Raw genomic sequence first — 26,121 nt, 5'->3', positions numbered from 1 at the left:
CCTACCAAATAAATCAATAATTTGACAAAATATTGATTTAAAAAGGAGTTTATTGATTTAAAAACTATTGTATTGCTTTCGGTTTGATAGCTGTCCTGCAGAGTGAACAGAACTGTGTCCATGGCAACGCTCTGTTTTTCATGGCAACGGTCTGTTATCAAGAAATAACACACCGCATTCTACATTACAATTCAACCAAGCCATGTAATAAAAATGGATATTTTTCTTACACGTACGCATCGCTTCAGAAGGCCTTTATTAACCCCTCAGAGCCATGTGGAACACTTTTATGATGGAAAATCATGGGCTAATTTTTGCCATTTTTGGCTGAACTAATCCTTTAAGCATTGTCTGTGAAATTGGGTGTAAATCAAACTCTGTGTAATTATTTGCATACCAAAACATCACAGATGATGAGAGCATTGCTGCGAGCAGAGGGATTGCTGGTATCACGACAAAGAGTGAGAGTAATGTTGACGAACATTGACCCAGCAGCAGCTGCACGTAGATGGAGTGCTGCCGTGGCCAGAAGAACATATTATGTGCCATATCCAAACAGTCTGTGGCACATGGATGGAAATATGCATCTCATCAGGTATTTAGGATTTTCTTTAAAAAATATATATATATATATACATACATTTTATTTAACATTTTACACATTTATACATATTAATCCTTGTGGTCTGATGTGACTGACCTTGATTGAAATTAAAAAAAAAAATCCCTTCAAATATTTTTTCTTACATAAAGCAAATCTGTTTAGCTGAACCCTCCACGTCCACTGTGTGAAAACCAGTAAAACAAATCTAAATTGACATTAAAATACACCCATACTAATTGTCTGTGTTTTGGCTGATCAGATTGTTTTGTTGAATTTACTATTCATTAAGACTAACAACTAATCCACAAATCATTTTAATTTTTGCTTATTAGTTTTTTAGTGAGTTATAGCAGTATGCTAGAGCTGTTAAATATCTGTTTTTTTTTTCAGATGGGGCTTAGTCATTCATGGAGCTATAGATGGATACTCCCGCCTGATAACATACTTGAACTGTAATACAGACAACAGAGCTGCCACAGTGCTCACACAGTTCTTAAAAGCCACATGTGTTTATGGACTTCCATCTAGAGTGCGGTCAGATCATGGTGGAGAGAACACACAAGTGGCATTGTTCATGGTGTGGAGCACAGAAGCCACATCACAGGGGAATCTGTACACAATCAGAGAATTGAGCGTCTTTGGAGGGATGTTTTCCTGCATGTTTTGCACAGTTTCTACAATGAATTCTACAGCTTTGAGGACAATGGCACCCTAGATCCTGCAAACGATGTCCACAAGCTTTCTCTTCATCTTGTGTATTTACCTGAAATTCAAAGTAGATTGAGCAGGTTTCGTGAAGCCTGGAATCATCACCGTCTGAGAACAGAACACAACCGAACACCCTCTCAGATCTGGACTGATGGCATGCTGACCAACATGGGGGTAAATCGCACGTCTATCAACAATGTGTTTGGTGATGATCCATTCACGGAGCACAATTTAGAGGGACTTCTGGCACAACATGGCATTAACAACTTCCCAGCTGAAATGGTCGACCAGTTCCCTGCCGTTAATGTCAATCCACCCAGTGTTGACCTCAGCCAGGAACAATAGGAAGAGGTTATGATTGCATTTGAAGGCATTGCAGACTTAAAATTAAAATATGAAATGTGCTGCAATGAAATTTTCCATCAACTTTCATTAACTATGTGAAAAATCTGAAAACCTGCTTGCTGAGTGTTGCTGAGTTTTTTTACTATAAGGTTTTAAACCTAGTTGTTTGTCAATGTAGAATAGACAATTTCTCAACTTCCATGCTGCCAAACAAATATTCTTTGGAGTGTTTTATTTGAATAAAAACCACTAACAAGTTTTTTTTCCACAATATTTTACACTGTGGCCTCCTTGTATATTTCATACATTAAAAAAATAAATAAACACCTTTAATTTTTTTTTAATCCTTTTATTTTAATTGTTTACATTTAACAGTTGTATACATTGAAAGAAAAGGGTTTCAAAAAGAGTACTACAAATTATGGATAGAACTTATCCAATTTGTTGGATTTTATAAGGTTGACACAAACGTGTCAATTTGTCACCCAAATAAACCCAGTTTTTGCTAAACTTTTCTACTTAACAAAAAAGGGATAATTCACCCAAAAATGAAAATTCTATCATGTACTCACCCTCAGGTTGTTCCAAACCTGTATGAGTTTCTTTCTTCTGCTGAAAACAAAGGAAGATATTTTGAAGAATGTCAGTAACCAAACAGTTGATGCATTGACTTCCATAGTAGGGAAAAAAAAATATTATGAAGTCAATGGGGTCCATCAACAGTTTGGTTACTGACATTATTCAAAATATCTTCCTTTGTTTTCAGCAGAAGAAAGAAACTCGTACAGGTTTGGAACAACCTGAGGGTGAGTACATGATAGAATTTTCATTTTTGGGTGAACCATCCCTTTAAACAAACCTATGAACAAAGTAGATCTTACTCTTGACCAAACCCTTGCGTGTTGCAAATACCAAAGTCCATATTCGACTTAAAATGGGCATAGTCCTTGTGTAAAGGGAGACGCAAGCAGTTAATGCACGTGTTTGAAGTTGGAAATTTCTCTCTTAGTGAAGCAGACCCAGGTGTAGTATCAGGAGTATGTAGGAACTCAATGGATGGCTGAGGCTTTAATCCAATTGGAGGCAGAACACTGCATCCAGTTGTGAACATAAGGATTTTTTCTAGCGAGCAGTTACAGTTGCCTTCTGAAAAAGAAAAATGTGACAAGGCTGAGTAATAAGATAATCATTCATAGTCACAAAAAAACCTGGAAGAATTTCAATCCGTTTGGATAGCATGTTCTTACTGTCCGAGCTAATTTAATGCCATTTAATAATTTTGATTTAATGCCTGGGAGGTATTCTAGAAGGAAGGTTATGCAAAATACCCAGATAAATTTACAGGTAAGAGAATTAACTTAACTTTCAGTTTAAAAAAAATGATAACTTTAAAAAAAGTTTTAAATATGGATATTTTTCTTACACAAACCCATCAATTCATTTCAGAAGGCCTTTATTAACCCCCGGAGCAGTATGGATTACTTTAAATCATGGACGAATACACTTTTTTTGAGCTTTACATTTTTGGCTTCCATTATATTGCTGGATTAGCCAGGATATGTTTTAATATAACGCTTTGTATTTGTCTGAAAGAAGTCATATCCACCTAGGATGGCTTGAGGTGTAAGTAAATCATGGGATAGTTTTTGTTTTTGGGTGAACGATCTCTTGAACTCGGAAATGCTGGTTCCAAAAACACGTCTGGGAGCAAGTTCAGTCAACCCAGAATATGTTCACAGTGAAAACACAAAGACATTAACAGAGCGTCAAATCCATGAGTCACCATGGAAAGGGACTCAAAGAAAGAGTGTGCCGCTTTTTGCGTCCATTCCCACGGTGACTCATGGGTTTGTCACTCAGTTAAAAATATGTTTGTGTTTTCACTGTGAACATTGACTGAACTTAACCCTGGTTGCGTTTTTGGAACCAGCCAACCCTGAGAAAGCAAGGACTGGGTTAATTAACAGAGTTCAGGGTATCTGTGATGGTAAGTTAACCTTGCTTTAAGGAATACACAACTTGTTACTAAGGATACCAAGCCAAAATAAATAAGAAAATTCTGTTTTATGATGTAAATGGTGGATGTTGTTTTATGTTGTTACTAACTATCCCCATTGCACAAGAAGACATTAACATACAAATCAGTTACATTACTTGCCTTCTGCATCTAGAAGGTAGTCCCTCCAGAAGGCTACTGCAGTGTTTTCTTCTGCCCGCCTGTTACTTCCAGCAACTGAGTAGCGAATATTAAACAAGTCTTCAAGGGTGTCTGCAGTAAGTGGCTGTTGTGGGCTGCAGAAAAGGGGTCTGAAGGCTTCTTTGTGTTTAACAACAGCATTCAACAGGCCAAGAAGAGTCATCAGGCCCTCCCGGAGTCTTCAAGAAAAAAAGAAAAAATAGTTTTATAAAAACGATCCTCATTTTAAAATATAGTGCATAAACGTATTATTTGTCCTTTTCAAACAACAATTGTCACATTTTCATGGGATAAGGTTTTGTTATTTATGATAGCCTGTAGAGAATTGTATAGTTTACTGGTCGATATATAATTACAGTTATATAGTAATTTATAATAAATATTAATTTATGGAAATTATGTGAAGAGACCTCTATTCAAGAGTATCAATTCAAGTGCAATAACTCTTCTCACTGATCACTCATCACAAGAAAAAAACAAACTAATCAATATTTCAGGTTTTAGAAATTGCAGTGATGTGAGAGGACAAGAAAATCACACATAAAAAGTAAAAAACAAAAATGGGCAGAAAAAAATAAATAAGTTTGGAATGGCATACTAAATGTAAATTAAATCTGTAAATTAAACTATATAATAAAAGTAAATTAAATCTGCCTTACTGTCCAAGTATGTGGCCATTAAGAAATATCAAAACTGATAGTGCAATTGAATCAACTAATCTCGAAAGCATGATCATTATATATCATTCTTACCGTTCAAGTGGGCCATGGACTCTGTTCACAACCTGGAACATTAAAATATCGTCTACAAGCTGATCCTTGTCTCCGAGGCGTTTTATAGCTCGAAGACAGCCTGCATTTGCCAGGTATTCTGTTATACACTCAGTTGCCTGACATAACTCTTCCATGGTTGCAGCATTGGCAATCTGGAAAATATACATATATTAATTTGAAGTTATTACCATGCAAATTGTGACATTTTAAGTAAGCAATATCACACACTGTGTGCTTTTTGGCTCCATATCAGCACAAGTGTGACATTGCATTTATACAACAGTTTGATGGCACAATTGTGTAAAAAAATAAGAAAGCTCTTTTGTGCGAAACTACAAAATAAATTAGGCATTTATACAAATCTCAAGTTAGCAGTTTAACAGTTTGAGCCCGAGCATCCATTATCAACTCCGAAACTTTACTTTATTAAGTGTAGTATATATGTAGAGTATTTGGTAGAAAGAGAGATTGACAAGTGTATTCTGGTGAAAAAAATGGTGGATTTGCTCATTGACCATGAAACTTGCTGTGAGAAATGCGTTAGAGGAGTGATACAACCGGTGAAACGGTTCCTGTGGAGATACTGGTAGAACATTGCATGGCTGGAAAGACCTCAGCCAATCAGATTCAGGGACCAGAACTAACTGTTGTATAAATATAATAAAATTGTTAGTTCCTGTCCTTGATTCTGATTGGTCAATAGTGGTTTTATTCACAATAAAGCACAACTATAACCCCTTTACCCAATGGTTCTGTCTGGCGTGCGCATTAACAGACGCATGATGAGCGCAAAATCAGAATGACACCCTCTTCATTAAAAGCTAACGTATGGAAATTTGGCAGTGTTTCATTGTGGCCTACCCTATTTTGTATTTTTGTATGAGAGCTGTTTTCTGTATTGTTTGGTTTTCACATTAATCTGTTTATGCTGTAAATAGATCTGTAATACATAGGTTTACTGTACTGCATTCCACAAGCATTATTTTTGTATGAGAGCTGCTGGTACATAATTCTATATTTTTGTATGAAAGCCGTTTGTGATTTTGCTACAGCAAAATGTTTATTTTATTTTTGTCTGATTAATGATTTGCTCATCGCAAATAACAATAGGATGTTGGTTAGAAGTCTATTATTTTATGTTAGAGATTCAGAATATGCTGAAGTTTGTATTCACTGACTACAAATATGCTGCTAGTACAGGCACACTTTTTTTCTGTTGGTTCTTTGCAATGTTGGGACATATGCTGGCAAATGTAACCTTACAGTTGACTTGGCAAATCACTTCCATTTGTTTTATTAATAAAAGATATTGGAAGTATATTCTTTATGGGTCATTATAACTACCTTGCTTTTAAAATTACCAAGCAGTCACAAACAAAAAAAAAAAAACACACTGATAATAGTTTTAGCATCGCAGCACTCTGAATCGAGTCGTGAGGTGCCTAGAGATTCCCACCCCTAAAAGTTAACAATATAATTAGTTGCTTATACAAAAAAAATACCTTTTGGATTTTTGCTTGCAAATCCAAGTCATTAACATCATCTATGGTTGGTGACACGTTCCCGTTACAGATGCATTCAAACAAAGTTGATGAAAAGAATCCAGGAGAAGGTCCCCCGTGAACCATGCTGACAGCAATTGCTTTACCAGCAAGGTAGTAGGCCTATCTGTCTTCTCTGAAAGCTGGAGTGGAAAAGTGATAATTATTACAAGGTTGAAGGTTGTAAAAACAAATGTGTGACTGAAAAACATTAAATTAAATAGCACACCAACTGAGTCAAGAGCAAGGTTTTTTCTTCCATCTGGGCCTGCAAGCAGTGCAGAGTTTTCAATTGCTTCTATGAGCAAGGTGAGGAACTCTCTCCTAGGGCCTCCCAAATCCACAGCCTCCTCAAAATTTCCACATTCATCAGAGAATCGGACAGAAATTCTTTTAAAAGGATTGTATGATTTTCGTCTGAATAATGAAAAATATACATTTTACTCTTTCGAATGATGTCATATTATCTGTATGACTAATGACAGTGTATTAAGTTATTTCTCTGAGGAACAAATCCAGTGATGGCGCTGCGCCGCACGCTCACACAATATTATCAGTTCACTTCTGGCATGGCATTGCAACACGATGTCGAAAGTGCGTAGACTATCTATACCACGACTTTAATTTCTCGTGCTATGTATAGGCCTACGCCAAAATAGTTTTTTCTTTTTTGTTTTTTGCGTGCATATGCTACGCACTGCAAATCTCTTGGGATTAGGGATGTAGAGTGCGTGCGTAGGCTGTATTACAGTAGCCATATCATATGCACGGTGTATAAATGGCACGATAAATTAAATTTGTGGTATAGTTACGCACTTTCATGAGACCACATAAAACAGTCAACAAAACATAAAAAGTTGCTTAATTTAATTTGTCAGCCTAAAATATAAAGGCTGTGCCGGTTAGTATTGGAACTGTGAACTAGTAACTCAGTCACCTTATGAAATCTTACCAAATCTGTTGTGAAATAACCCAAGCAGACCAAAATGACAAGTTATTACCTTTATGAAAATCTTGTGTTGCAGACCTGTGTGTGAGTGAGCAGTATAAAAAATATAATAATGAATATACATGTAGCCTAATATAGTGCATGCTACTTTAATTTTGACATTCAATCGCATATCAGACGCAGACTATCCAAATTTTTTTATGTGAATTATGAATGCTCTCCAAAAGTCACAATCTCTGGATTGTGGTTGTTTGGCTGGTAATTATGAACCGGTTGTTTGGATTTTATTATTGGCAGTTAAGTCTTTAGTATGGTCTATATGTAAAAGTCATATTAAACGCATCTTTTCTCCCCTTAACCAATCAGCTTCTTCTATTGCCGTAGTTTAGCCTGCATTACCATATGAACTCTGATTGGATGGCTGAGAGTACTCATGTTTATGTAATAATCTGCTTGAAAGAAGATATCTCCTAATATTTCCTTACTAGTTCCTTATGAGGTTGAAGATATCTGCAAATTAATAGATACTAGTAGCTATTCTGTTTTGATATCATCTATTAATTTATGACTAGTAAGTATTCCAATTTTGACTAGTATCTTTTTAAATATTACTAGTACTTATTCATTAGATACTAGTACTTATTCATTAGATACTAGTACCTATTAATTAGATACTAGTACTTATTAATTAGCTACTAGTACTTATTCAATAGATATTAGTTCCTATTAATTAGATACTAGTATTTATTCCAGATGTTACTAGTAACTATTCTTATCTTACTAGTCACAACTGCTTTTTACTAGTCTTATGTTATGACTAGTCAGAACGGCCACTGTATAGTTCAATTAAAAATCTTACTAGTAAAATAAAAAATCTTACTAGTAACATTTGGAATTAATACTAGTATCTAATAAATAGATATTAGTATCTATTGAATAAGTACTAGTATCTATTGAATAAGTACTAGTATCTAATGAATAAGTACTAGTATCTATTGAATGAGTACTAGTAGCTAATTGATAAGTACTAGTATCTAATTAATAGGTACTAGTATCTAATGAATAAGTACTAGTATCTAATGAAGAAGTACTAGTATCTAATGAATAAGTACTAGTAGCTAATGAATAAGTACTAGTATCTAAAAAATAAGTACTAGTACCTAAAGAATAACTACCAGTATCTAATATGTACTAGTCACAATTGGAATAGATACTAGTCAGAACTGAATAGTTGATATCTAAATGACAGATCCCCATAGAAGTCAATGGCAAAAAACATGTTTTTGTTACTAGTAACAAAAGAATAGTTACTAGTGACTATCGAAATAAGTACTAGTATCTAATGAATAAGTACTAGTATCTATTTAATAGGTACTAGTATCTAATGAATAAGTACTAGTAACTAATGAATAAGTACTAGTATCTATTGAATAAGTACTAGTAGTTTATTGATAAGCACTAGTATCTAATAAATAAGGACTAGTATCTAATGAATAAGTACTAGTATCTAATAAATAAGTACTAGTATCTAATGAATAAGTACTAGTATCTATTGAATAAGTACTAGTACCTAAAGAATAAGCACTAGTATCTGTTGAATAAGCACTAGTACCTAAATAATAAGCACTAGTCGCTAATGAATAAGTACTAGTACTTAATGGAATAGATACTAGTATCTAAAAAATAAGCACTAGTAGCATGAACATAGAGACTAGTAGGTTAAAATGATTAAATGTTAAAACGGCTTGCCATAGTAATACTCAACTATAAGGTTTTAATTTACAAGTTATTTTTATTTAGCTGTACTGATAATATAAAGAATAAGATAATATTATTCTTTAAACGTCTCACCTTTTAAAAGTGCGTCGCAAACGGTTTGTTCTGCTTCATCTCTACGGCGCGGCATGTGTTTGCTGCTACTTCCGGGAACTATTGAGAGGCTCCACGAGCCGCCATTGCTGTAAAAAAATAACGTTCCATTGGAGTCAATGGAGTTGTCGCAACTCTCTCTATATATGGCTCTGATTGGCTCTATATGAAATGACACAAGCCTAACACACGAGAGCGTGATGCTGATTGACCTTACACAAAAATCGCCCTGTCCTGATCTTTCACTCTACTGGGGCGTCCCTTATTTCTGCCGAAAACATTTCCCATTGCGAATTAGCCATATTCCAGCCTCTCTTCTAATATTATATCCGATTTAAAATACTACTTTATTTTAGGATACACGGCCAATACGTGCTATTATGTGTCAACTGCAGACCGGAGGACGTCGTGTTTGTTATTAAACTGGGTTTCGTTTAGCTCGTTAAAGGGCAGTATGTGTTTACAGAGGCGGGTAGGCGCCCTCTAGCGTCAGGCCAGCGATAATGCAGAAAATAAATTGGCGCACACTGACGTTGTCTTTGTGAAAGCATTGCCATTGCCAATAAAATCTAAACTAAACTGACCCTTTGAGTGGCACATATGCTTCAAACTATAACAGAGCACAAATGTATTCAAAATGAAATGCATAAATAAATTGCAATATTTAATTATTCATTGATTTATTGTGTTCATAAAGAATGATTAGACTGACAGATGTAACTTTTGCCAATTCCCCTTTTGTTACCATTTCTAAAAACGGAAACTTACAGCACAGATTTAGGATGATAAAAACTTAACTTTGAGTAAAAAATATTTATTGAATCAAATGTCCCCCAAAAAAAAAGAAAGAAAAAAACATTACATGGACAATAAAAAAACAGCACTTTTTAAATGGCATGACAAGCAAAGACGATAATAAGAAAAGTGGTACAATTCAACATGTATAAGCAAATCTAATGTCATTATAATTCATTCATTTGGATCATAAACAGCTGTCAAGAAGTATGGTGAACCTCACATAACAAACAAACATACAAACAAACAAAGAAACAAAAAAACACAATGAAGAAATTTCTTTAGAAATATCCACATTATCTATTCAGAACTTTAGTGGAAACACACAAAAGCACTTTAACTAGAAAAAATAAGCTCTTTCAGCTTTGATCAGGCTTCCATACAGAGACACACTCACAAAGATACTTTTAATATGTGAAACAAAAACTAGTCTGTACATAATTTCCATATCCAAATTGTGCATCACAGTGTCTATCACTCCAGAATATGGTTCATATTTAGCTATTCATTAGTTTGAAATGAATAGTACACCTATTTGACTACTAACTAGTACTGGACAAATATGATGTGAAATCACATCAAAGCATTACAGTTTATTTCAGAAAAGGCACCAAACACCTTTTTCCTCATGCAAGATATAATCACTACACTGGATCAGATACTCTCTCAGGCTGTCCAGTTGGTCATTTCTCTCAGACTGTGTAGGTCAGTGCATCCTATGGTGTCTATTTAACCATCAGAGTAATATTAATTAAAGGCTCATTCCGGAGCTCAAGGCCTTTGAGTGGTAAAGTCCATTTTCATTTTTTTATCCTAAAGTTATGAGCTATTAAACACTGTTTGTATCATTTAATTTGAAGCATTACTCCAAAGAATTAAAACATTTTGCAAGTGTAAATTATCAACACCAGACCGATCCCATCATTTGCTGACGAGCCCTTGAGGAAAAGATGTGTATATATACAAGCGGTCAGAGTTCACCCATAAACCTCCAAAATATCCTTTGCCTTTTCAGATATGAAGAATTCACTTCAAATGTCTGGACCGCATGCAGTCTTTGAGAACTCCCTTTGACACATATATTTGTGCTTCATCGATGTCCTGCTTTTAAGTATCAACAAGGAAAACATCTCACACTGCGAGACTCCTTCAGAAAGAGGACCCAGGAATGTTACACCTGGAATTCTGTTCCGAAGTGTCTGATTTGGGCATCAGTCATAGACAGGTAGGTGGTCCTCATGCTGGGTGAATACTGCAGTTATTAGAGAGAGAGAAAAAAGATTACTACAGCTCAGATCACCTTGATGACTGCTGTAAGCTCATATCCGCTTTTGTGAAGGTTTTTGATGTTGGATTATGGAAGTATTCAATGTGTGAAAAAACAGGCAAACATTTCAGTTGAAGTGGTGGTAGAGGAAAAGAAGCGAGTTGAAAAAACACTGATGTATATTCAGACAATGAGATGGAACAAAACAAAACAAACAAAACAACAAAACAATAGCACAACACAGTGAAACAAAACCAAAACAACAAAAATCTAATCAAAGATAAACAAACAAAACAAAAAAGCTACGTAAAACAAAAAACAAAAAGCCAATCAAAACAGAAAAAAAAAGAAAGTCAAGCAAAGCAAAAAAACAAAACAAAAGGCAAAAGAAAAAAAACAAGCAAAGCAAAACAAAAGTAAAATGAAATAAAATATAAAACAACAGCTGAGATTGATAACAACAGTGTTGGGGAAGATATTTTATCTACATCTACACAGAGAACTGATTAGTAAACCATTTACATTTAACTAATCAATTCACTAAATCTAACTGGCCACTCTAGGAGAGTTTGTTTAATTATTGCTTCAGTTCACTCAGCTGTGTTCGCAATACATTGTATCTTAAAAACAACAACAAAGCCTTTAGTCATCCTAGACATCTATTCATTTTGGGAAAGCAGCTTGTTAAAAAAAAAAAAAGAAAAAAAAAAGAAGCGATTATTGATGGAAAAGTGACCACTGTTACACTATTTACTCCCCAACACTGGATAGCAAATGTCTTTTTTATGGATTTGGGTGAATATATTCTCAGAGGAACAAAATGAGAGGCAAAAAGAGGACAAAAGCAAGTTGAGAAGAGACAGTAGGTTTTGGGGCAGGTAGGGGGCTCACTTACTGTTTCTAAATGTCTGAGGATATAACTTGGAACGTAATAAAGAAAGGAAAAGGACTAAATTAGCTGTAAAATATCATTCTGTGAAAAGAAAGTCTTGACAGATAAAAATGATGCTGGGAATTGGTTCATTAGACAACAGGCTGTCCTGTAATGAGGTTTATGTATTCTGCAATGCATCAACTAAAATGATTTAAAAAAACAAAACAAAACAAAAAAAGAACATATTAGATGATCTAAAAAAAACGCCTGAGTAGATAATCCAAGCTCTCATCCTTTGAATTACATCCTTTCAGTTACATCCCTTCAATCTGCCCATCTGCCTTCCATATCAATCAAGGCAGCATTGTTTTTAATTAATTTTCATAAATAATTTATAGCATAGTAATTCTTAATCCATCCATTGAAATCTGGATGGATGTGAACCATAGAAACAGCCCTCACTCAAAATGACTCGAAATATTTAAACAGCAGGGGGCAGTAATGCTTCATACACCACAATAGCACTAAGCAAATTTACACACAGGTTATATGGAATCAAATCTTATTGTATCTGGGAATCGCATGGCTAAACATTTGGCATGATTATGGGATCAGAGTAAAACCTTGCAAAATTAAAGTGCAATTTACAGTAAAAACTGAAAATTTGGAAAATATTTCCATACAACTAAAACATGCAGTGCACCAAAAGCACAATAAAAGTAGACCACAAGGCATGTGCACAATATTTCAAGTCTTTTGAAGAAAATGTGTTTATAAAAATAGATAGAATAGCTCTATTGTGAGAATTTCTTACTGTATACAAGGACAATGTTAAAGTTTGTCAATACCGATGGTGGTGGTGAGCCTCTCCCAATCAACGGGACGTTTTCATAGCGAGGATTTCTCTCAAACAGCATGGACTGGTTCCTGTAGGAGAGGAAAGCCAGATCAGTGGATCAGAAAAGCATGAGAGTGACAGCTCACAGTCCCGTGTATACAGTACTAAGTACTCACATGTACTCTGGTGTGCTGGATGTGTCCTGTAGTGGGGGTTGCAGACTGGTCTGGCTGCCCATACTGCTGCTGTAGCTGCAGAAGCTATCCACTTGAGCTCGGCTGGGGTTATACGCGGTGAAGCGTCTCGACGGGTTGAAGGGGTCCTCCTCATTGATATCATCACAATCCCTTTCACTAAGGACCAATTAGATATCAGCTGCTACACTTGTTGATCTCAGGTGACATGCACCACGATACAGAAACAGTAAGTTAGATGATACCTGCTGACGATAAGGGTCCAGGCACGAGGGATGGCACACAGCATGGCACAGAAGGCACAGGCTGCCAGCAGTGAGAACAGGCAAAGATACAGGAGCCCCTCCACGCCATCATAGCAAACGCCCAGCAGAGCCTCAAGATAGTCCTGCAAGACCAGTACACTGTTAGACCAACACGTGATCAATGTTAGAACTGACCAGACAAAAATGGCAAAATGACAAGCTCCAATCTGATTGGCTGGCTTCATGCAATTTCAAATCAGATGCTGCATTTAGGTTCTTACAAGATCTGTAGGTGGTGTGATGTGCAGGGTTAGGATTTTGGTTGGAAGAAACTCTTTTAGTGTTACAGCAATAATATGAATAGTAAAGTGTGCATTCGGTTTGTAATTGAGGCTCTTTTTGTGTTTTATCATTCTTGTGCTGTTAAAGAATGAGGGTAAATCGTTTGGTCTCACAGGCCGGTCTCTTTATTATCCGACTAAATGAGTAATGCTTTCTGGCAAGAATTATCGTTGTTCTTCATCAACAGTACACAATCCATATGAAGAAAATTGTAGAATCAAAATTAACAAATACAAATTAACATGATAAATAACAATTTGCTGCCACAAAAAGTTCTTAAATTGACATGGCAGCAAATAGGAAAGTCAGGGGCTTAAAGAAACCCAGGTTCCCACTTGTAACTGAGATGTTGTGATTCTGTGTGCTGAAATCGTAAAAAGATTAATTCAGTCATGACTTGAACGCACCAAGAGTGCACAGGTTTTTATTGATCTGCCAGGAAACAAAGTCGCATTTACAATGTACCAGGATGCAAAAATCTGAATTCCCACCATTTGTGACCAATGATTTTCAATTACTTTTTAGTGATCTTTCCAGCTATTTGTCTAATAGATTTCCTCTATTTGCAATCAGACATTGCTATGGCTTTCGAGCATGATTTACTTTACACAAGAGAAATATTTTAACTCATGCAAATATTTTATATGTATATGCACTACATACATTTCCATGATTTTGGTCAAACTTATGATTTTAATAATTTCCATGAACTTTCCAGAACTGGCTCTACACAGAGGAGGAACTAGACACTGAATTTTGCACATTTCATTACATTGAACCTTTCAATGATTCTCAAGAGTTTTTTTGTAGCCAGTAAACAAGATTCTCTGTGTCGGCCAATAATCATGTGCACAAAAATGATTGACAAAAAAAGTGTTTTGCTTGTACAACTGTTCCAAAATAGACTAACAGCTTTGTCAATGGCCACCGGATATCTGTTTTCATGTTTTGATTAAGAAATAAAAAGAAAACAAATAGACATTTTAATTTAATTTCAGTAACTTGTGCACATCTCATTTGCTATCATTAAATTATTGGTAAAACATTACAATAAGATTCCATTCATTAAGTAAGGAATAACTGATGACAGACCATTGAATTTTTGAAAAATAACGCCCAGCTGAGGTGGTAATGCGGCCGCGGCACACAGCGGATTGACCGTTATATCTCAGGAGTGCATTATTTTTCAATAATTCAATGGTCTGTCATCAATTATACCATGGTTACCACAACTTAATACATTGTTTAGTGTTTTATCTCAAGTCATTTTCTGTTTTTCATCCTCTTGTGAGTGGAACTACTTTCTTTCACCACGGGTTTAGCATCTTGCTTTGACTCAGTTTGAGCCTTTGTTGCTAGTTCGAAAACGTAATTTAAGAATTAACAACGGAGAATTGCGAGGCTTGCGCTGCTTTACTGGAGCACTTACTGGAGTAAAGGTAGTGGGTTTGTGCATGTGTGCGTTTGTGTGTGAGTTTGTGTTTGAGTGATCGAAAAGAAACTCAGAAATTAAGAGAGATTGCGTGTGGGATTACCTTCATTTGTTGCAGCTCTCGTCTGAAGTAACATCGCTTTAAAATGTATATTTAAGATGTAGTGATGAGTGTCACTTATGTAAATAGCTTTTGATATGGGACCATTATGCAGTCAAGACCTAGAACTACTTCATAGCTGTGCGCTTACTGGAAAATAATTGCACACCTTAGAAAGTCTGTCAACCAATCAGAATCCAGCATTCAACAGACACATGGAATAACATTATTTAATGCATTAGGTATCATGAACGAACAATGAACAATATATTTCTTACAACATTAATTAGTTAATAAAAATACAATTGTTCATTGTTAGTTCATGATGAACATTTTACAGCATATAAAACTTTTATTAAAAGTTTAAAAATGTGCTAGTATATGTTGACATTAACCAAGATTAATAAATTCTGTAAAAGTATTTGTGGTGATTGGGGCGTGGCCAAGCAACATCTGTAGAGAGCAAGGCCGAGAGTCAACTGGTGAATCTGCCGGCCACCCAAAGAACGCCCCTTCGAAAGAATTGGTATGGACCTCATCGGGCCATTAAAGTGGATGGCACATGGATATCGCTTTGTATTGGTTCTGGTGGACTATGCAATGTGATATCCGGAAGCAGTGCCTCATTGCAGCAGTGCAACAGTTCAGCACAAAGTGTTCAGAGCAGAGGCACTCTTCAGAAATATCTCCCAAGAGGGGATTCCAAAAGAAATCCTCACTGATCAGGGCACTATGTTTATGTCATGTACACTACACAGACTGTAAGAATAATTGGGGTTTAAATAGATTCGGACCAGTGTTTACCACCCCCAAACAGATGGCTTGGTCGAATTATTTAATCAGACCCTAAAGAAAATTGTTTGTACATTTTTGCATGAAGACACTCGAAATTGTGACAAATGGCTTGAGGTACTATTATTTGCAGTACAAGATGTCCCACAAGTAATTCACCTCAATCCGGGTGGTGGAGGACAAGTCTCAGTTGCCTCCACTTCTGAGAAAATTCCAGAAAAATATGTCAAGCCTTTAGACAAGTAGCCACTTAGCTTCTGATAGGAGGTGTACTGAATTGGAGGTGTACATGTGGATGTATTTTAAGGCCTACCATCAAACTCAGTGCCTCTTTGCTTGACATCATGGGAAAATCAAAAGAAATAAGCCAAGACCTCAGAAAAAAGTGTGGACCTCCACAAGTCTGGTTCATCATTGGGAGCAATTTACAAATGCCTGAAGTTACCATGTTCACCTGAACAAACAATAGTACGCAAATTTAAGCACCATACCACTCAGGACGGAGATGCACTCTGTCTCTTAGAGATGAACGTAGTTTGGTGTGAAAGGTGCATATCAATCCCAGAATAATAGCAAAGGACCTTGTGAAGATGCTGGAGGAAACAGGTAGAAAAGTACCTTTATCCACAGTAAAACGATTCCAATATTGACATAACCTGAAAGGCTGCTCAGCAAGGAAGAAGCCACTGCTCCAAAACCACAATAAAAAAGCCAGACTGCAGTTTGCAAGTGCACATGGGGACAAAGATCTTACTTTCTGGAGAAATGTACTCTGGTCTAATGAAACAAAAATGGAACAGTTTGGGCTTAATGACCATCATTATGTTTGGAGGAAAAAGGGTGAGGCTTGTAAGATGAAGAACGCCATCCCAACCGTGAAGAATGGGGCAGCATCATGTTGTGGGGGTGCTTTGCTGAGGAGGGACTGGTGCACTAAAATAAATTGAATCATGAGTTATGAACATTTTGTGGCTATAATGAAGCAACATCTTAAGATATCAGCCAGGAAGTTAAGGCTTGGTAACAAAAGGGTCTTCCAAATGGACAATGACCCCAAACATACCTCTAAAGTTGTGGCAAAATGGCTTAAGGACAACAAAGTCAAAGTATTGGAGTGGTAATCACAAAGCCCTGACCACAATCTGAATTTGTGTGCACTGGGCAGAGCTGAAAAAGCTCCCCAAGCAAGGAGGCCTACAATCCTGACTCTGTTACACCAGTTCTGACTGGAGGAATAGGCCAAAATTCCAGCAACTTATTGTGAGAAGCTTCTCAAAACATTTGACCCACGTTAAACAATTTAAAGGGCAATGTTACCAAATATTAACAAAGTGTAAACTTCTGACCCACTGGGAATGTGATGATAGAAATAAAAGCTGAAATAAATAATTCTTTCTACTATAATTCTGACATTTCACATTCTTTATTTTTTTTCCCTCCCTTTTTCTCCCCGATTTGGAATGCCCAATTCGCTATAAGTCCTCATGGTGGTGTAGTGACACGCCTCAATCTGGGTGGTGGAGGACAAATCTCAGCTGCCTCCATAGAAGCAGAGACTTATGAGTCTATGCATGTGGAGGCTTCACGCTATTCTCCACGTCATCCACGCACAACTCACCACACGCCCCACTGAGAGCGAGAACCACATTATTGCGACCATGAGGAGGTTACACCATGTGACTATATCCTCCTAGCAATCGGGCCACTTTGGTTGCTTAGGAGACCTGGTTGTAGTCACTCAGCATGCCTTGTATTTGAACTTGCGACTCCAGGGGTGTTAGTCAGCATCTTTACTCGCTGAGCTACCCAGGCCCCGTACATGTAGATTGTTTATCCGGCTCCAGCTTCCTCCTTCCTACCTGATCAAGTGACTTATCACAGTATTATTCATTATTAGTTCATAATAACTATGTATTTGTTCATTAATGTTAACAACTTATTTTAAAGTGTTATTGAATTATTTTATGTAATAAATCAGCATTATAACAAAACTATACCACCCTGCTCTCTAGATATCAGTATCGCATTGGTCATTAAAGGAACCATATTGGTCTACTACAAGTTGATCAGATGGTCTCTTCCTGTCTTAATGGGTAGTTTTTGATCAAAGTAATCAACGTAAGTGGAACAGACTTTATACCGATAGTTAAAAGTCTGGCTACAAGAGACTAACAAACCATTAAAATGCTATTTGAGGCAGAATGATGACTCACTTTATGAAGACTGTGGCAGTCCAGAAAGGCAGTGAGTTGGTGCAAATTGAACTCGGATGAGTTCAAGAGACGCTGAATTCCTAGAAGGTCTTTCTGAAAAGATTAAATTGGGAAAGAGATGTATTTGAAAAACAAATAATAATAAAAAAAACAGTACATGATGCAGGAAACCCTATCAAAGGTTCAACTCTTACCTCTGCTGTGGGAAACACAGTGAGTGAAAACTGCAGCAAGCCTTGCACCTGAATCTGCATGGTGGTCAGAGACCTCTGGAAGATGGTCAGAGACTGCAGCATAGAAACAAACACAGTACCAAATTAGTGTACATTATTTGTTACAAAACTAACAAAAATTGTACTTTCCTAAATAATGAATCAGCCTATTTATTTCACTATCCATACTATGCACAATGACGTGATTACTTGAATGCTACTAATTAAATGTATCACTTTTTTCCCTATGAAATAAAAATTAGACCCTATGACAACAGCCCTGCAATACTTTTTTGGGTCTGGAGTCATGACCCATCAGTTCAGAACCACTGATCAATGACTGGTCATTAATCTTTAATGACTGGTAAGGATATGTATTTACATTTGGTTTAATGGTTGTAAAGGGAACCTTATATTTAGAAAGGGAAAATGGGTAATGGTTACATTGGTCTCGTGCATCTGCTTTATTTATGACTTCGTTGTAAAAAAACAGGAGCTTAAACGAGACAGAATAAATTTCTAAATCAGTGGAAAAGCTTTTACAAGAGCCCTACAGGCAACGTGAGAAAGCCAGTCAAATCGAATTAACCCAAAACTACAGACAAAAAAGACTCCCTTTGATCAAAGTTTATTTTCATATTGCCTATTCATAATTTAATTAGCCATGCAGATTTTTTTTTTCTTTTCGTTTTTCTTTTTTTTTTACAGAAAATTTATAATGGCTTTAACATGGGTATTTCTCTCAATTAGTAGAGAAATGATTCTGTAAGCTTCAGTTAATTGCCCGTGTCAGGGGGGTCCTGGGAGGAATTGAACATTGATATGCCAGGAAGTGATTTACCTGCTGGAACGGATTGGGAAGACTCTGGCTGCAGTACAGGTAATAGTGCACTATATCTGCAGGGCACACAGAAACAAAGCATACATCAAATGCTTCTAGTCTGTGCCAAAACCATGGGCTGTGTTTATTTAAAGGGGATATGTAATGGAAAATACTCTTAAGGTTCACAAAACAAATCTCCATCCCCAGTTCCCCTAAAAAGCTCATTAAAAGCCAATTAACTATTAATCACTTTTCGGGTAATTTTTGACCAAATCAATGTAGTTATTATTATAATTTCTTTTAATTATATAATAAAAATAAGTTTCATTAATCTGAGCAGTAAAAGGCTTTGTGAATTTTCCTAAACTTACCACCTGAAATCAAAAAACTAATTGGACAAGATTCAATAAGTCTAGGTGGTTTTGACCATCAGTCGTTCATACTGTTCGGGCCAAATTTGATCCACCATGGGAAATTAATGGATGAGACTATAATACAAAGCAAATAAAAATTAAGAAATCAGACACAATGCAGAACACACACTGGAATGGGTGAGACTATAACACAACCTCAATGCAAAACACACAAGCGCGCGTGCACACACATGCAAACACACAAAGAAATTAATGGGCGAGACTACAACAGAGCTTTTTTCTTTCAAATAAAAACCAATCAGCCACAACGTAGTACACACACACACACACACACACACACACACACACACACACACACACACACACACACACACACACACACACACGCACACGCACATGCACACACACATGTGTAACTTTAGTGTTTTTACTTTAGTGAAGATAGTGTTATTTTGTTTCTTTAATATAATATTGGGAGTTCCACTTTTTATATTTTTGTGTCAAATTTGACCCAAACAGATGGAACGGGGTCCTCTATTAATGAGTACAAGGGTTAAGCTGCAAAAATTGGTTGATTTGAAAACACAATTTTTTTGGCATCACAACCATGAGCATTATGAGCTATGTTATGACTGCCCACATATTAGCATCTCTCCGGTACTCAGCATCTTGGTGGTTACATTTTTACTCATTTCACATGTAAAGACATTAGCAAATCATAACAGTAGCATAAACAGCTTGATATATTTTAATTAGGGCTGTCAATCGATTCAAATTTTTAATCAAATTAATGACATGGTGTCCCGATTAATTCATCCCGATTAATCGCATATACAAATATTTGCTGAGAAAGCCCATCATATAACAATAATTAAATATATAATGATTATACATATTTATATCAATATATAATTATACATAGTTATCTTTAAATATTTCACAATTATATATATATTAGGGCTGTCGATTTAACGCGTTAATTCAGTGCGATTAATTTTACAAAATAAGTAAAAGACCATAATAAGGAAGATTCCTGAGAAATGCAAGCTTGTAGTACCACCTGTTTACTCCAGAGGGCAGTAAGTGAAATTTCAGCTGTATGAGCAACACGCAGTTTATACAGTGAAGAAAAAACTTCAGTATGCAGAACAACACAAACATGCGTTACATTCTTGCATTCAAAACACTCAAATGCGATCAAAACTACAAGTGAATTTGTCAATCAGTTGGAGATTTATTATGAGGGCTTGTTTAAGGACCGTCAATTTACACCTGCATCAGACATGCTTGTGTAGCATCTAGGGTGCATTGTGTTATAAACATAAAATGTTTAGGTCACTGTTTCAAGATAAAAATATTGTTTAATACTCAATCTTTAAACACATCTTGAGATCCCTTAGATCGCATTTGCGCTCCATCAAGTGTTTTGAACGCAAGAACGTAACGCATGTTTGTGTTGTTCTGCCTACTGAAGTTTTTTCTTCACTGTTGTCATGTTCACTGTTGTCTTTTGTTTTTGTGCTTTTATGTTGAAGTTTAGTTTAGTTCCTGTTTGGTTTTTGTAGTCCTTTTGTAGTTTATTTTTATGATTGGTGTTCCCCTGATTGTTTCTCCTTCCCTGATTGTTTCCTCCAGGTGTCCCTCATTCCCTTGTTTGTTCCTTTCTGTATTTAAACCCTGGTTCTTTGTTCAGTCATTGTCGATCGTTGATGTTTGTGCATGTTATGGTAGTCTGTGTGTTTATATCCTGCCCTTATCCTCCGTTGATGGTTTTTCATGTTTATGTTGTGTTTTCCCCTCGTGGTTGTTTTGTTTGTTCCTGGTGTTGTTTTATTTTAGTTATCCTGTTCACCCTTTTGTTCATCTCATTAAAGAACTGCACGTAGATCCTCACTCCTCGTCTGCCTCCTTCTGCCAAACCTAACAACTGTATAAACTGCGTGTTGCTCATACAGCTGAAATTTCACTTACTGCCCTCTGGTGTAAACAGTTGGTACTACAAGCTTGCATTTCTCAGGAATCTTCCTACATTTTTTTACATGTTATTTTTTGTAAAATTAATAGCACTGAATTAACGCGTTAAATCAACAGCCCTAATTTTTATTTGTTTTACTTTTAAATTATTAGTTTAAATGACTACAATATTTTACACTGTTTTAATGGAAAAATATTGTAAATTGACAAATAATTATAAATGGACTTCAGGGTAAAACTAAAATGCTACAAAAGGGCTGAGCATCACTTTAAACAGATGTGCTAAAAAGTGTTGATTCCTTTTTTAAGAACACAGCGACAGGCATATCGAGCAATGAAATTTACAATGCTTACCTGAACTTATGGAGTCTTTGGTTTGGTTTATAAAGAACTTGTCAGGAGATACACAGAAGTCACTGGTGCCCTAAAACAGATCAAGAAATATGGCCACAGTTATAATTCTACTACATTGGCATTCAGCAAGAGCAAGAGAGGAAACATAGTGAACATTGTGTTGCAGTGTTCACACAGTGGGGTTGTGATGCTTGTATCAATGTTGCAGGGTTTCTATAACCTGTGCTTTACTGGCTATTCCACAAACAGTTCACACTGAGGTTAATTCTACTGTGAAGAACACTTAAATAAGTGGGCATCGTTGACAAGAACAGACAGAATGAGCTGTTACCTAAGATTTAGACAAAAGACAGCAAGAATAAGCCTGAGACTTTCTTGTGGGGAAAATAACTATCTTATAAAGTGGTGAAAGAGGTCTAAATTGAAAGAAAAAGCTCTTGCAAAATGTATTGATTTTTTCTTCAGAAAAGCAGTCCATACGACTCATAAACTACATTTCGAGCACGCGCGCACGCAAAATGGAACAGGAAACCCGTATATTGTCGCCGCAACGGCCGCTTACAGTGTAGACAGCATCATGAATTACTTTTGTATAGAAAAGTGCTGTGTGGACGTTCATCAGAAATTCTGCTTTTACACTTGATGGAAAAAAACAACAGCATACAGGTTTGGTACAACATGGGGTTGAGTATATAATAACAGATTTTAAAATTTTTAGCTTAACTAGACCTTTGAACATTTGCAGATTTCCGAACTCATAGGTTTAGAGCAAGAACAGGATAAAAACATCAGTATTTGAAGGCCAACACTATACTAGACATAATGATGAAAAATAACAAAGTTTTCAACAGTTTCCTTAAAAGTCATTCATAGAGGTGACAATCTGCCTAATTTGTCTAAACAGAATTTGTCTTGAGGCAAGTGAAACTTCAAAATTGTTTCAGAATAGATTTTTGTCTCTTTTCTTGAAAGGGATGATAGAGAAAGGGAATGATGGGGGAAATAGGTTGGTAATGCACAATGACACAAGCCGGACTTAAACTCATGTTGCCCATATGAGAATGACACCAGGATTTGGACTGGGGTTGGGACTTAAACAACATTCTGATCAACTGATCTTCCTCCGAAAATAGTGGTAGCGATAGTTTAGGGTTAGGGCTATAATTTTGTGACTGGAATGTTCTAGGGTCAGTATATCTCCAAAACGGAAGGTCTTGTGTGGTGCTCCAGGAATGCAGTGGTTAGTACCTACCAAAAGTGGTCCAAGGAAAGACAACTGGTGAACCGGCGACAGGGTCATTTGCACCCAAGGCTCATTGATGTGTGTGGGAAGTGAAGGCTAGCCAGTCTGGTCCAATCCCACAGAAGAGCTACTGTAGCACAGATTGCTGAAAAACTTAATGCTGGCCATGATAGAAGGGTGTCAGAACACACTTGCTGTGTATGGGGCTGCATAGCAGCAAACCGGTCAGAGTGCCCATGCTGACCCCTGTCCACCACCGAAAGCGCCAACAACAGGCAGTAAGTGTGAGAACTGGACCGTGGAGCAATGGAAGAAGGTGGCCTGGTCTGATGAATCATGTTTTCTTTTAAATCCATGTGGACGGCCGGGTGCGTGTGGGTCATTTGCCTGGGGAAGAGGTGGCAGCAGGATGCACTATGGGAAGATTGCAGGCCAGAGGAGGCAGTGTGATGGTCTGGGCAATGTTCTGCTGAGAAACCTTGGCTCCTGCCATTCGTGTGGATGTTACTTTGACACATACCACCTACCTAAAGATTGTTGAAGACCATGTACATCCTTTCATAGCAATGATATTCCCTGATGGCACTGGTGTGTTTAACAGGATAACGCGCCCTGCCACGAGGCAAAAATTGTTCAGAAATGGTTTGAGGAACATGACAAAGAGTTCAAGGTGCTGACTTCACTTCCAAATGCCCCAGATATCAATCCGAGTGAGCATTTATGGGATGTGCTGGACCAACAAGTCCGATCCATATATATATATATATATATATATATATATATATATATATATATATTTATCTGTAACTGCTGATCTCCTGGGATTTTCACACACTACAGTCTCTAGAATTTATTCAGAATTGTGCAAAAAAAAAAAAATAATAAAACAAATCCAGTGAGCGGCAGTTCTGTGGACAGATGTTGATGAGAGAGGTCAACAGAGAATGGCCAGACTGGTTCGAATTGACAAAGTCGACAGTAACTTATAACTGATCTGTACAATTGTGGTGAGAAAAATATCATCAATAAATCAATGGAGATAATTATTATCAGACCATCAATTATGGCATGTCTAAACATTAGGTTAATTTGATAAAAACAAAATGCTGAAGTGTGTGTAATATACTATAATTAATAGTTAGTTCCGGTCCTTGAATCTGATTGGATGAGAGACGTTCCATGAGCACTGATGTGTGACAGCATCAGCACTCCGCCGCTTCACTGTGTGTATCACTTCGCTTGTGTTCATGCTGTTCTAAACTGAAGTGTAAGCGTAGTGCATGTGTGTTAAGAGCTACTGTCTTTATTTTTGAAATTACACGTTATCCAGCAGGTGGTGGCAAAAGACAATTTTTGTGTGTAATATGAGCCAGTTGGTGAGTAAAGTTAATCCATTAGTCATTGTTTACATAGAACAGCGCTCTGAGAGTTTCCACATTGGACACATACGGTTTAAAATGGCGGAGGACATCGCTGTTTCTATAGTGAATGACATTTGCACATCTATTTCGGCTACCCCGAAATAGAAAGGAATACCCCTGCTTGGACATCTATATTCCACTGAGAATGCTCCATCTCCCTCTCTCTCTCTCTTTCTCATACACACTCTATTTCAAAGGTGCACTCTTAACTTTTGTCTTTGTTCCATCTTGGACTTACATGGACACCTAGCTGCTTGGATGCAGCATCATTTAAAATAAATAGTTTTAAGTTTCCAATGCCTTTGTAGAAATGTATTATTCGGTTAGCCATGATTACTTTAATCAATGAGAGAAAGTGACTAATAACAGGACTGTTACTGAGATTAGGTGTATTTAGTATTCGGCTGGTAATGTGATCCTAACATGGCCATGAGCCATGCATGGCCGCCTCCATGAGTCTTCATTTTAAAGTGAGTGGTCATGATTTCATTCAGGTATTGTAAAATTACAATTCATTTATTTTAGGAGTTCAACTTTTTTAACGAGGAAAGATTACTTTGCACCTTTAAGAATGTGAAATATCAGAATAATAGTAGAGAATGATTTATTTCAGATTTTATTTCTTTCATCACTACCCCAGTGGGTCAGAAGTTTACATACACTTTGTTAGTATTTGGTAGCATTGCATTTAAATTGTTTAACTTGGGTCAAACATTTTGGGTAGCCTTCCACAAGCTTCTCTCAATAAGTTGCTGGAATATTGGCCCATTCCTCCAGACAGAACTGGTGTAACTGAGTCAGTTTGGTAGGCCTCCTTGCTCCCACACACTTTTCAGTTTGTGGTCATCAGATTGTGGTCAGGGCTTTGTGATGGACACTCCAATACCTTGACTTTGTTGTTCTTAAGCCATTTTGCCACAACTTTGGAGGTATGCTTGGGGCCATTGTCCATTTGGAAGACCCATTTGCAACAGAGCTTTAACTTCATGGCTGTTGTCTTGAGATGTTGCTTCAATTTATCCACAAAATTTTCCGACTCAGATTTTTCGATATTAAATCTATGGAGTGGTTAAAAAAAATGAGTTTTAATGACTTCAATCTAAGGTGTTTTTAAACTTCTGACTTAAACTATAAAACACCAGGGTCAGAAATGAAGAGGGACTCAGGGCAAAGATTCACAAAAATGTATTAACATTTTTAACCATAAAAATGTATTACAATTTTTGTTCCAAAATAATGCCCCTGTATTTAATTCTTCTGTTTTAAAATGTAACATCTATGGTTCTTAATATTCTATTATAGTCATAGATGTAAATATTAGCACATTCCCATATGTTGATTTAATTTTCAGGGAAAGTTTAATAAATTCTCAGTCTTAAGAATTTGTATTAAAGGGATATTACCCAAAAATAAAAATGCTCTCATCATTTACTTACCCTCATGCCATCCCAGATGTGTATGACTTTCTTTATTCTGCACATACACAAATGAAGATATTTAGAAGAATATTTAAGCTCTTCACAATGCAAATAAATGGTGACCAGAACTTTGAAGCACCAGAAAGCACATAAAGGCTGCATAAAATAATCTATTAGACTCCAGTGGTTTAAACCATGTCTTCAGAAGCGATATGATAGGTGTG

At 36.5% G+C, this 26,121-nt stretch overlaps 2 protein-coding genes across 2 annotated transcripts in view; both read right to left on the bottom strand.

The window, feature by feature from the left end:
• Positions 1-2,534: 2,534 nt before the first annotated feature.
• LOC127647525 (G2/M phase-specific E3 ubiquitin-protein ligase-like) lies at positions 2,535-6,638 on the bottom strand. Its single transcript, XM_052131801.1, has 5 exons — positions 6,398-6,638; positions 6,130-6,311; positions 4,607-4,779; positions 3,816-4,033; positions 2,535-2,803 (listed from the first exon to the last, which is right to left on the bottom strand). The coding sequence occupies exons 2-5, from the start codon at positions 6,253-6,255 to the stop codon at positions 2,535-2,537; spliced, it is 786 nt and encodes a 261-aa protein (XP_051987761.1). The 5' UTR covers positions 6,256-6,311; positions 6,398-6,638.
• Positions 6,639-9,726: 3,088 nt separating this feature from the next.
• Positions 9,727-26,121, bottom strand: part of LOC127647992 (protein tweety homolog 2-like) — a 55,170-nt gene continuing 38,775 nt past the window's right edge. The window contains exons 7-14 of the mRNA XM_052132544.1: positions 21,816-21,885; positions 19,132-19,187; positions 18,273-18,365; positions 18,079-18,171; positions 13,200-13,342; positions 12,937-13,113; positions 12,771-12,849; positions 9,727-11,033 (exon numbers count right to left, since the gene is read on the bottom strand). Coding sequence (XP_051988504.1) covers positions 10,953-11,033; positions 12,771-12,849; positions 12,937-13,113; positions 13,200-13,342; positions 18,079-18,171; positions 18,273-18,365; positions 19,132-19,187; positions 21,816-21,885 — 792 coding nt within the window. The 3' untranslated portion in view covers positions 9,727-10,952. The remainder of the gene's footprint in view (positions 11,034-12,770; positions 12,850-12,936; positions 13,114-13,199; positions 13,343-18,078; positions 18,172-18,272; positions 18,366-19,131; positions 19,188-21,815; positions 21,886-26,121) is intronic.

The sequence above is a fragment of the Xyrauchen texanus genome, chromosome 8 (assembly GCF_025860055.1).
Source record: "Xyrauchen texanus isolate HMW12.3.18 chromosome 8, RBS_HiC_50CHRs, whole genome shotgun sequence".
NCBI classification, from domain to species: Eukaryota; Metazoa; Chordata; class Actinopteri; order Cypriniformes; family Catostomidae; genus Xyrauchen; species Xyrauchen texanus.
This window is presented reverse-complemented; position numbering and strand designations above follow the sequence as displayed.

Excerpts from the sequence above, each read along its gene's own strand:
- LOC127647525 (XM_052131801.1), bottom strand. The coding sequence starts at position 6,255 with ATGGTTCACGGGGGACCTTCTCCTGGATTCTTTTCATCAACTTTGTTT. Across the intron at positions 4,780-6,129 it reads TGCAAGCAAAAATCCAAAAG|ATTGCCAATGCTGCAACCAT; the intron begins GTATTTTTTTTG and ends TATATTTTCCAG. Across the intron at positions 4,034-4,606 it reads GTCCATGGCCCACTTGAACG|ACTCCGGGAGGGCCTGATGA; the intron begins GTAAGAATGATA and ends TTTTTCTTGAAG.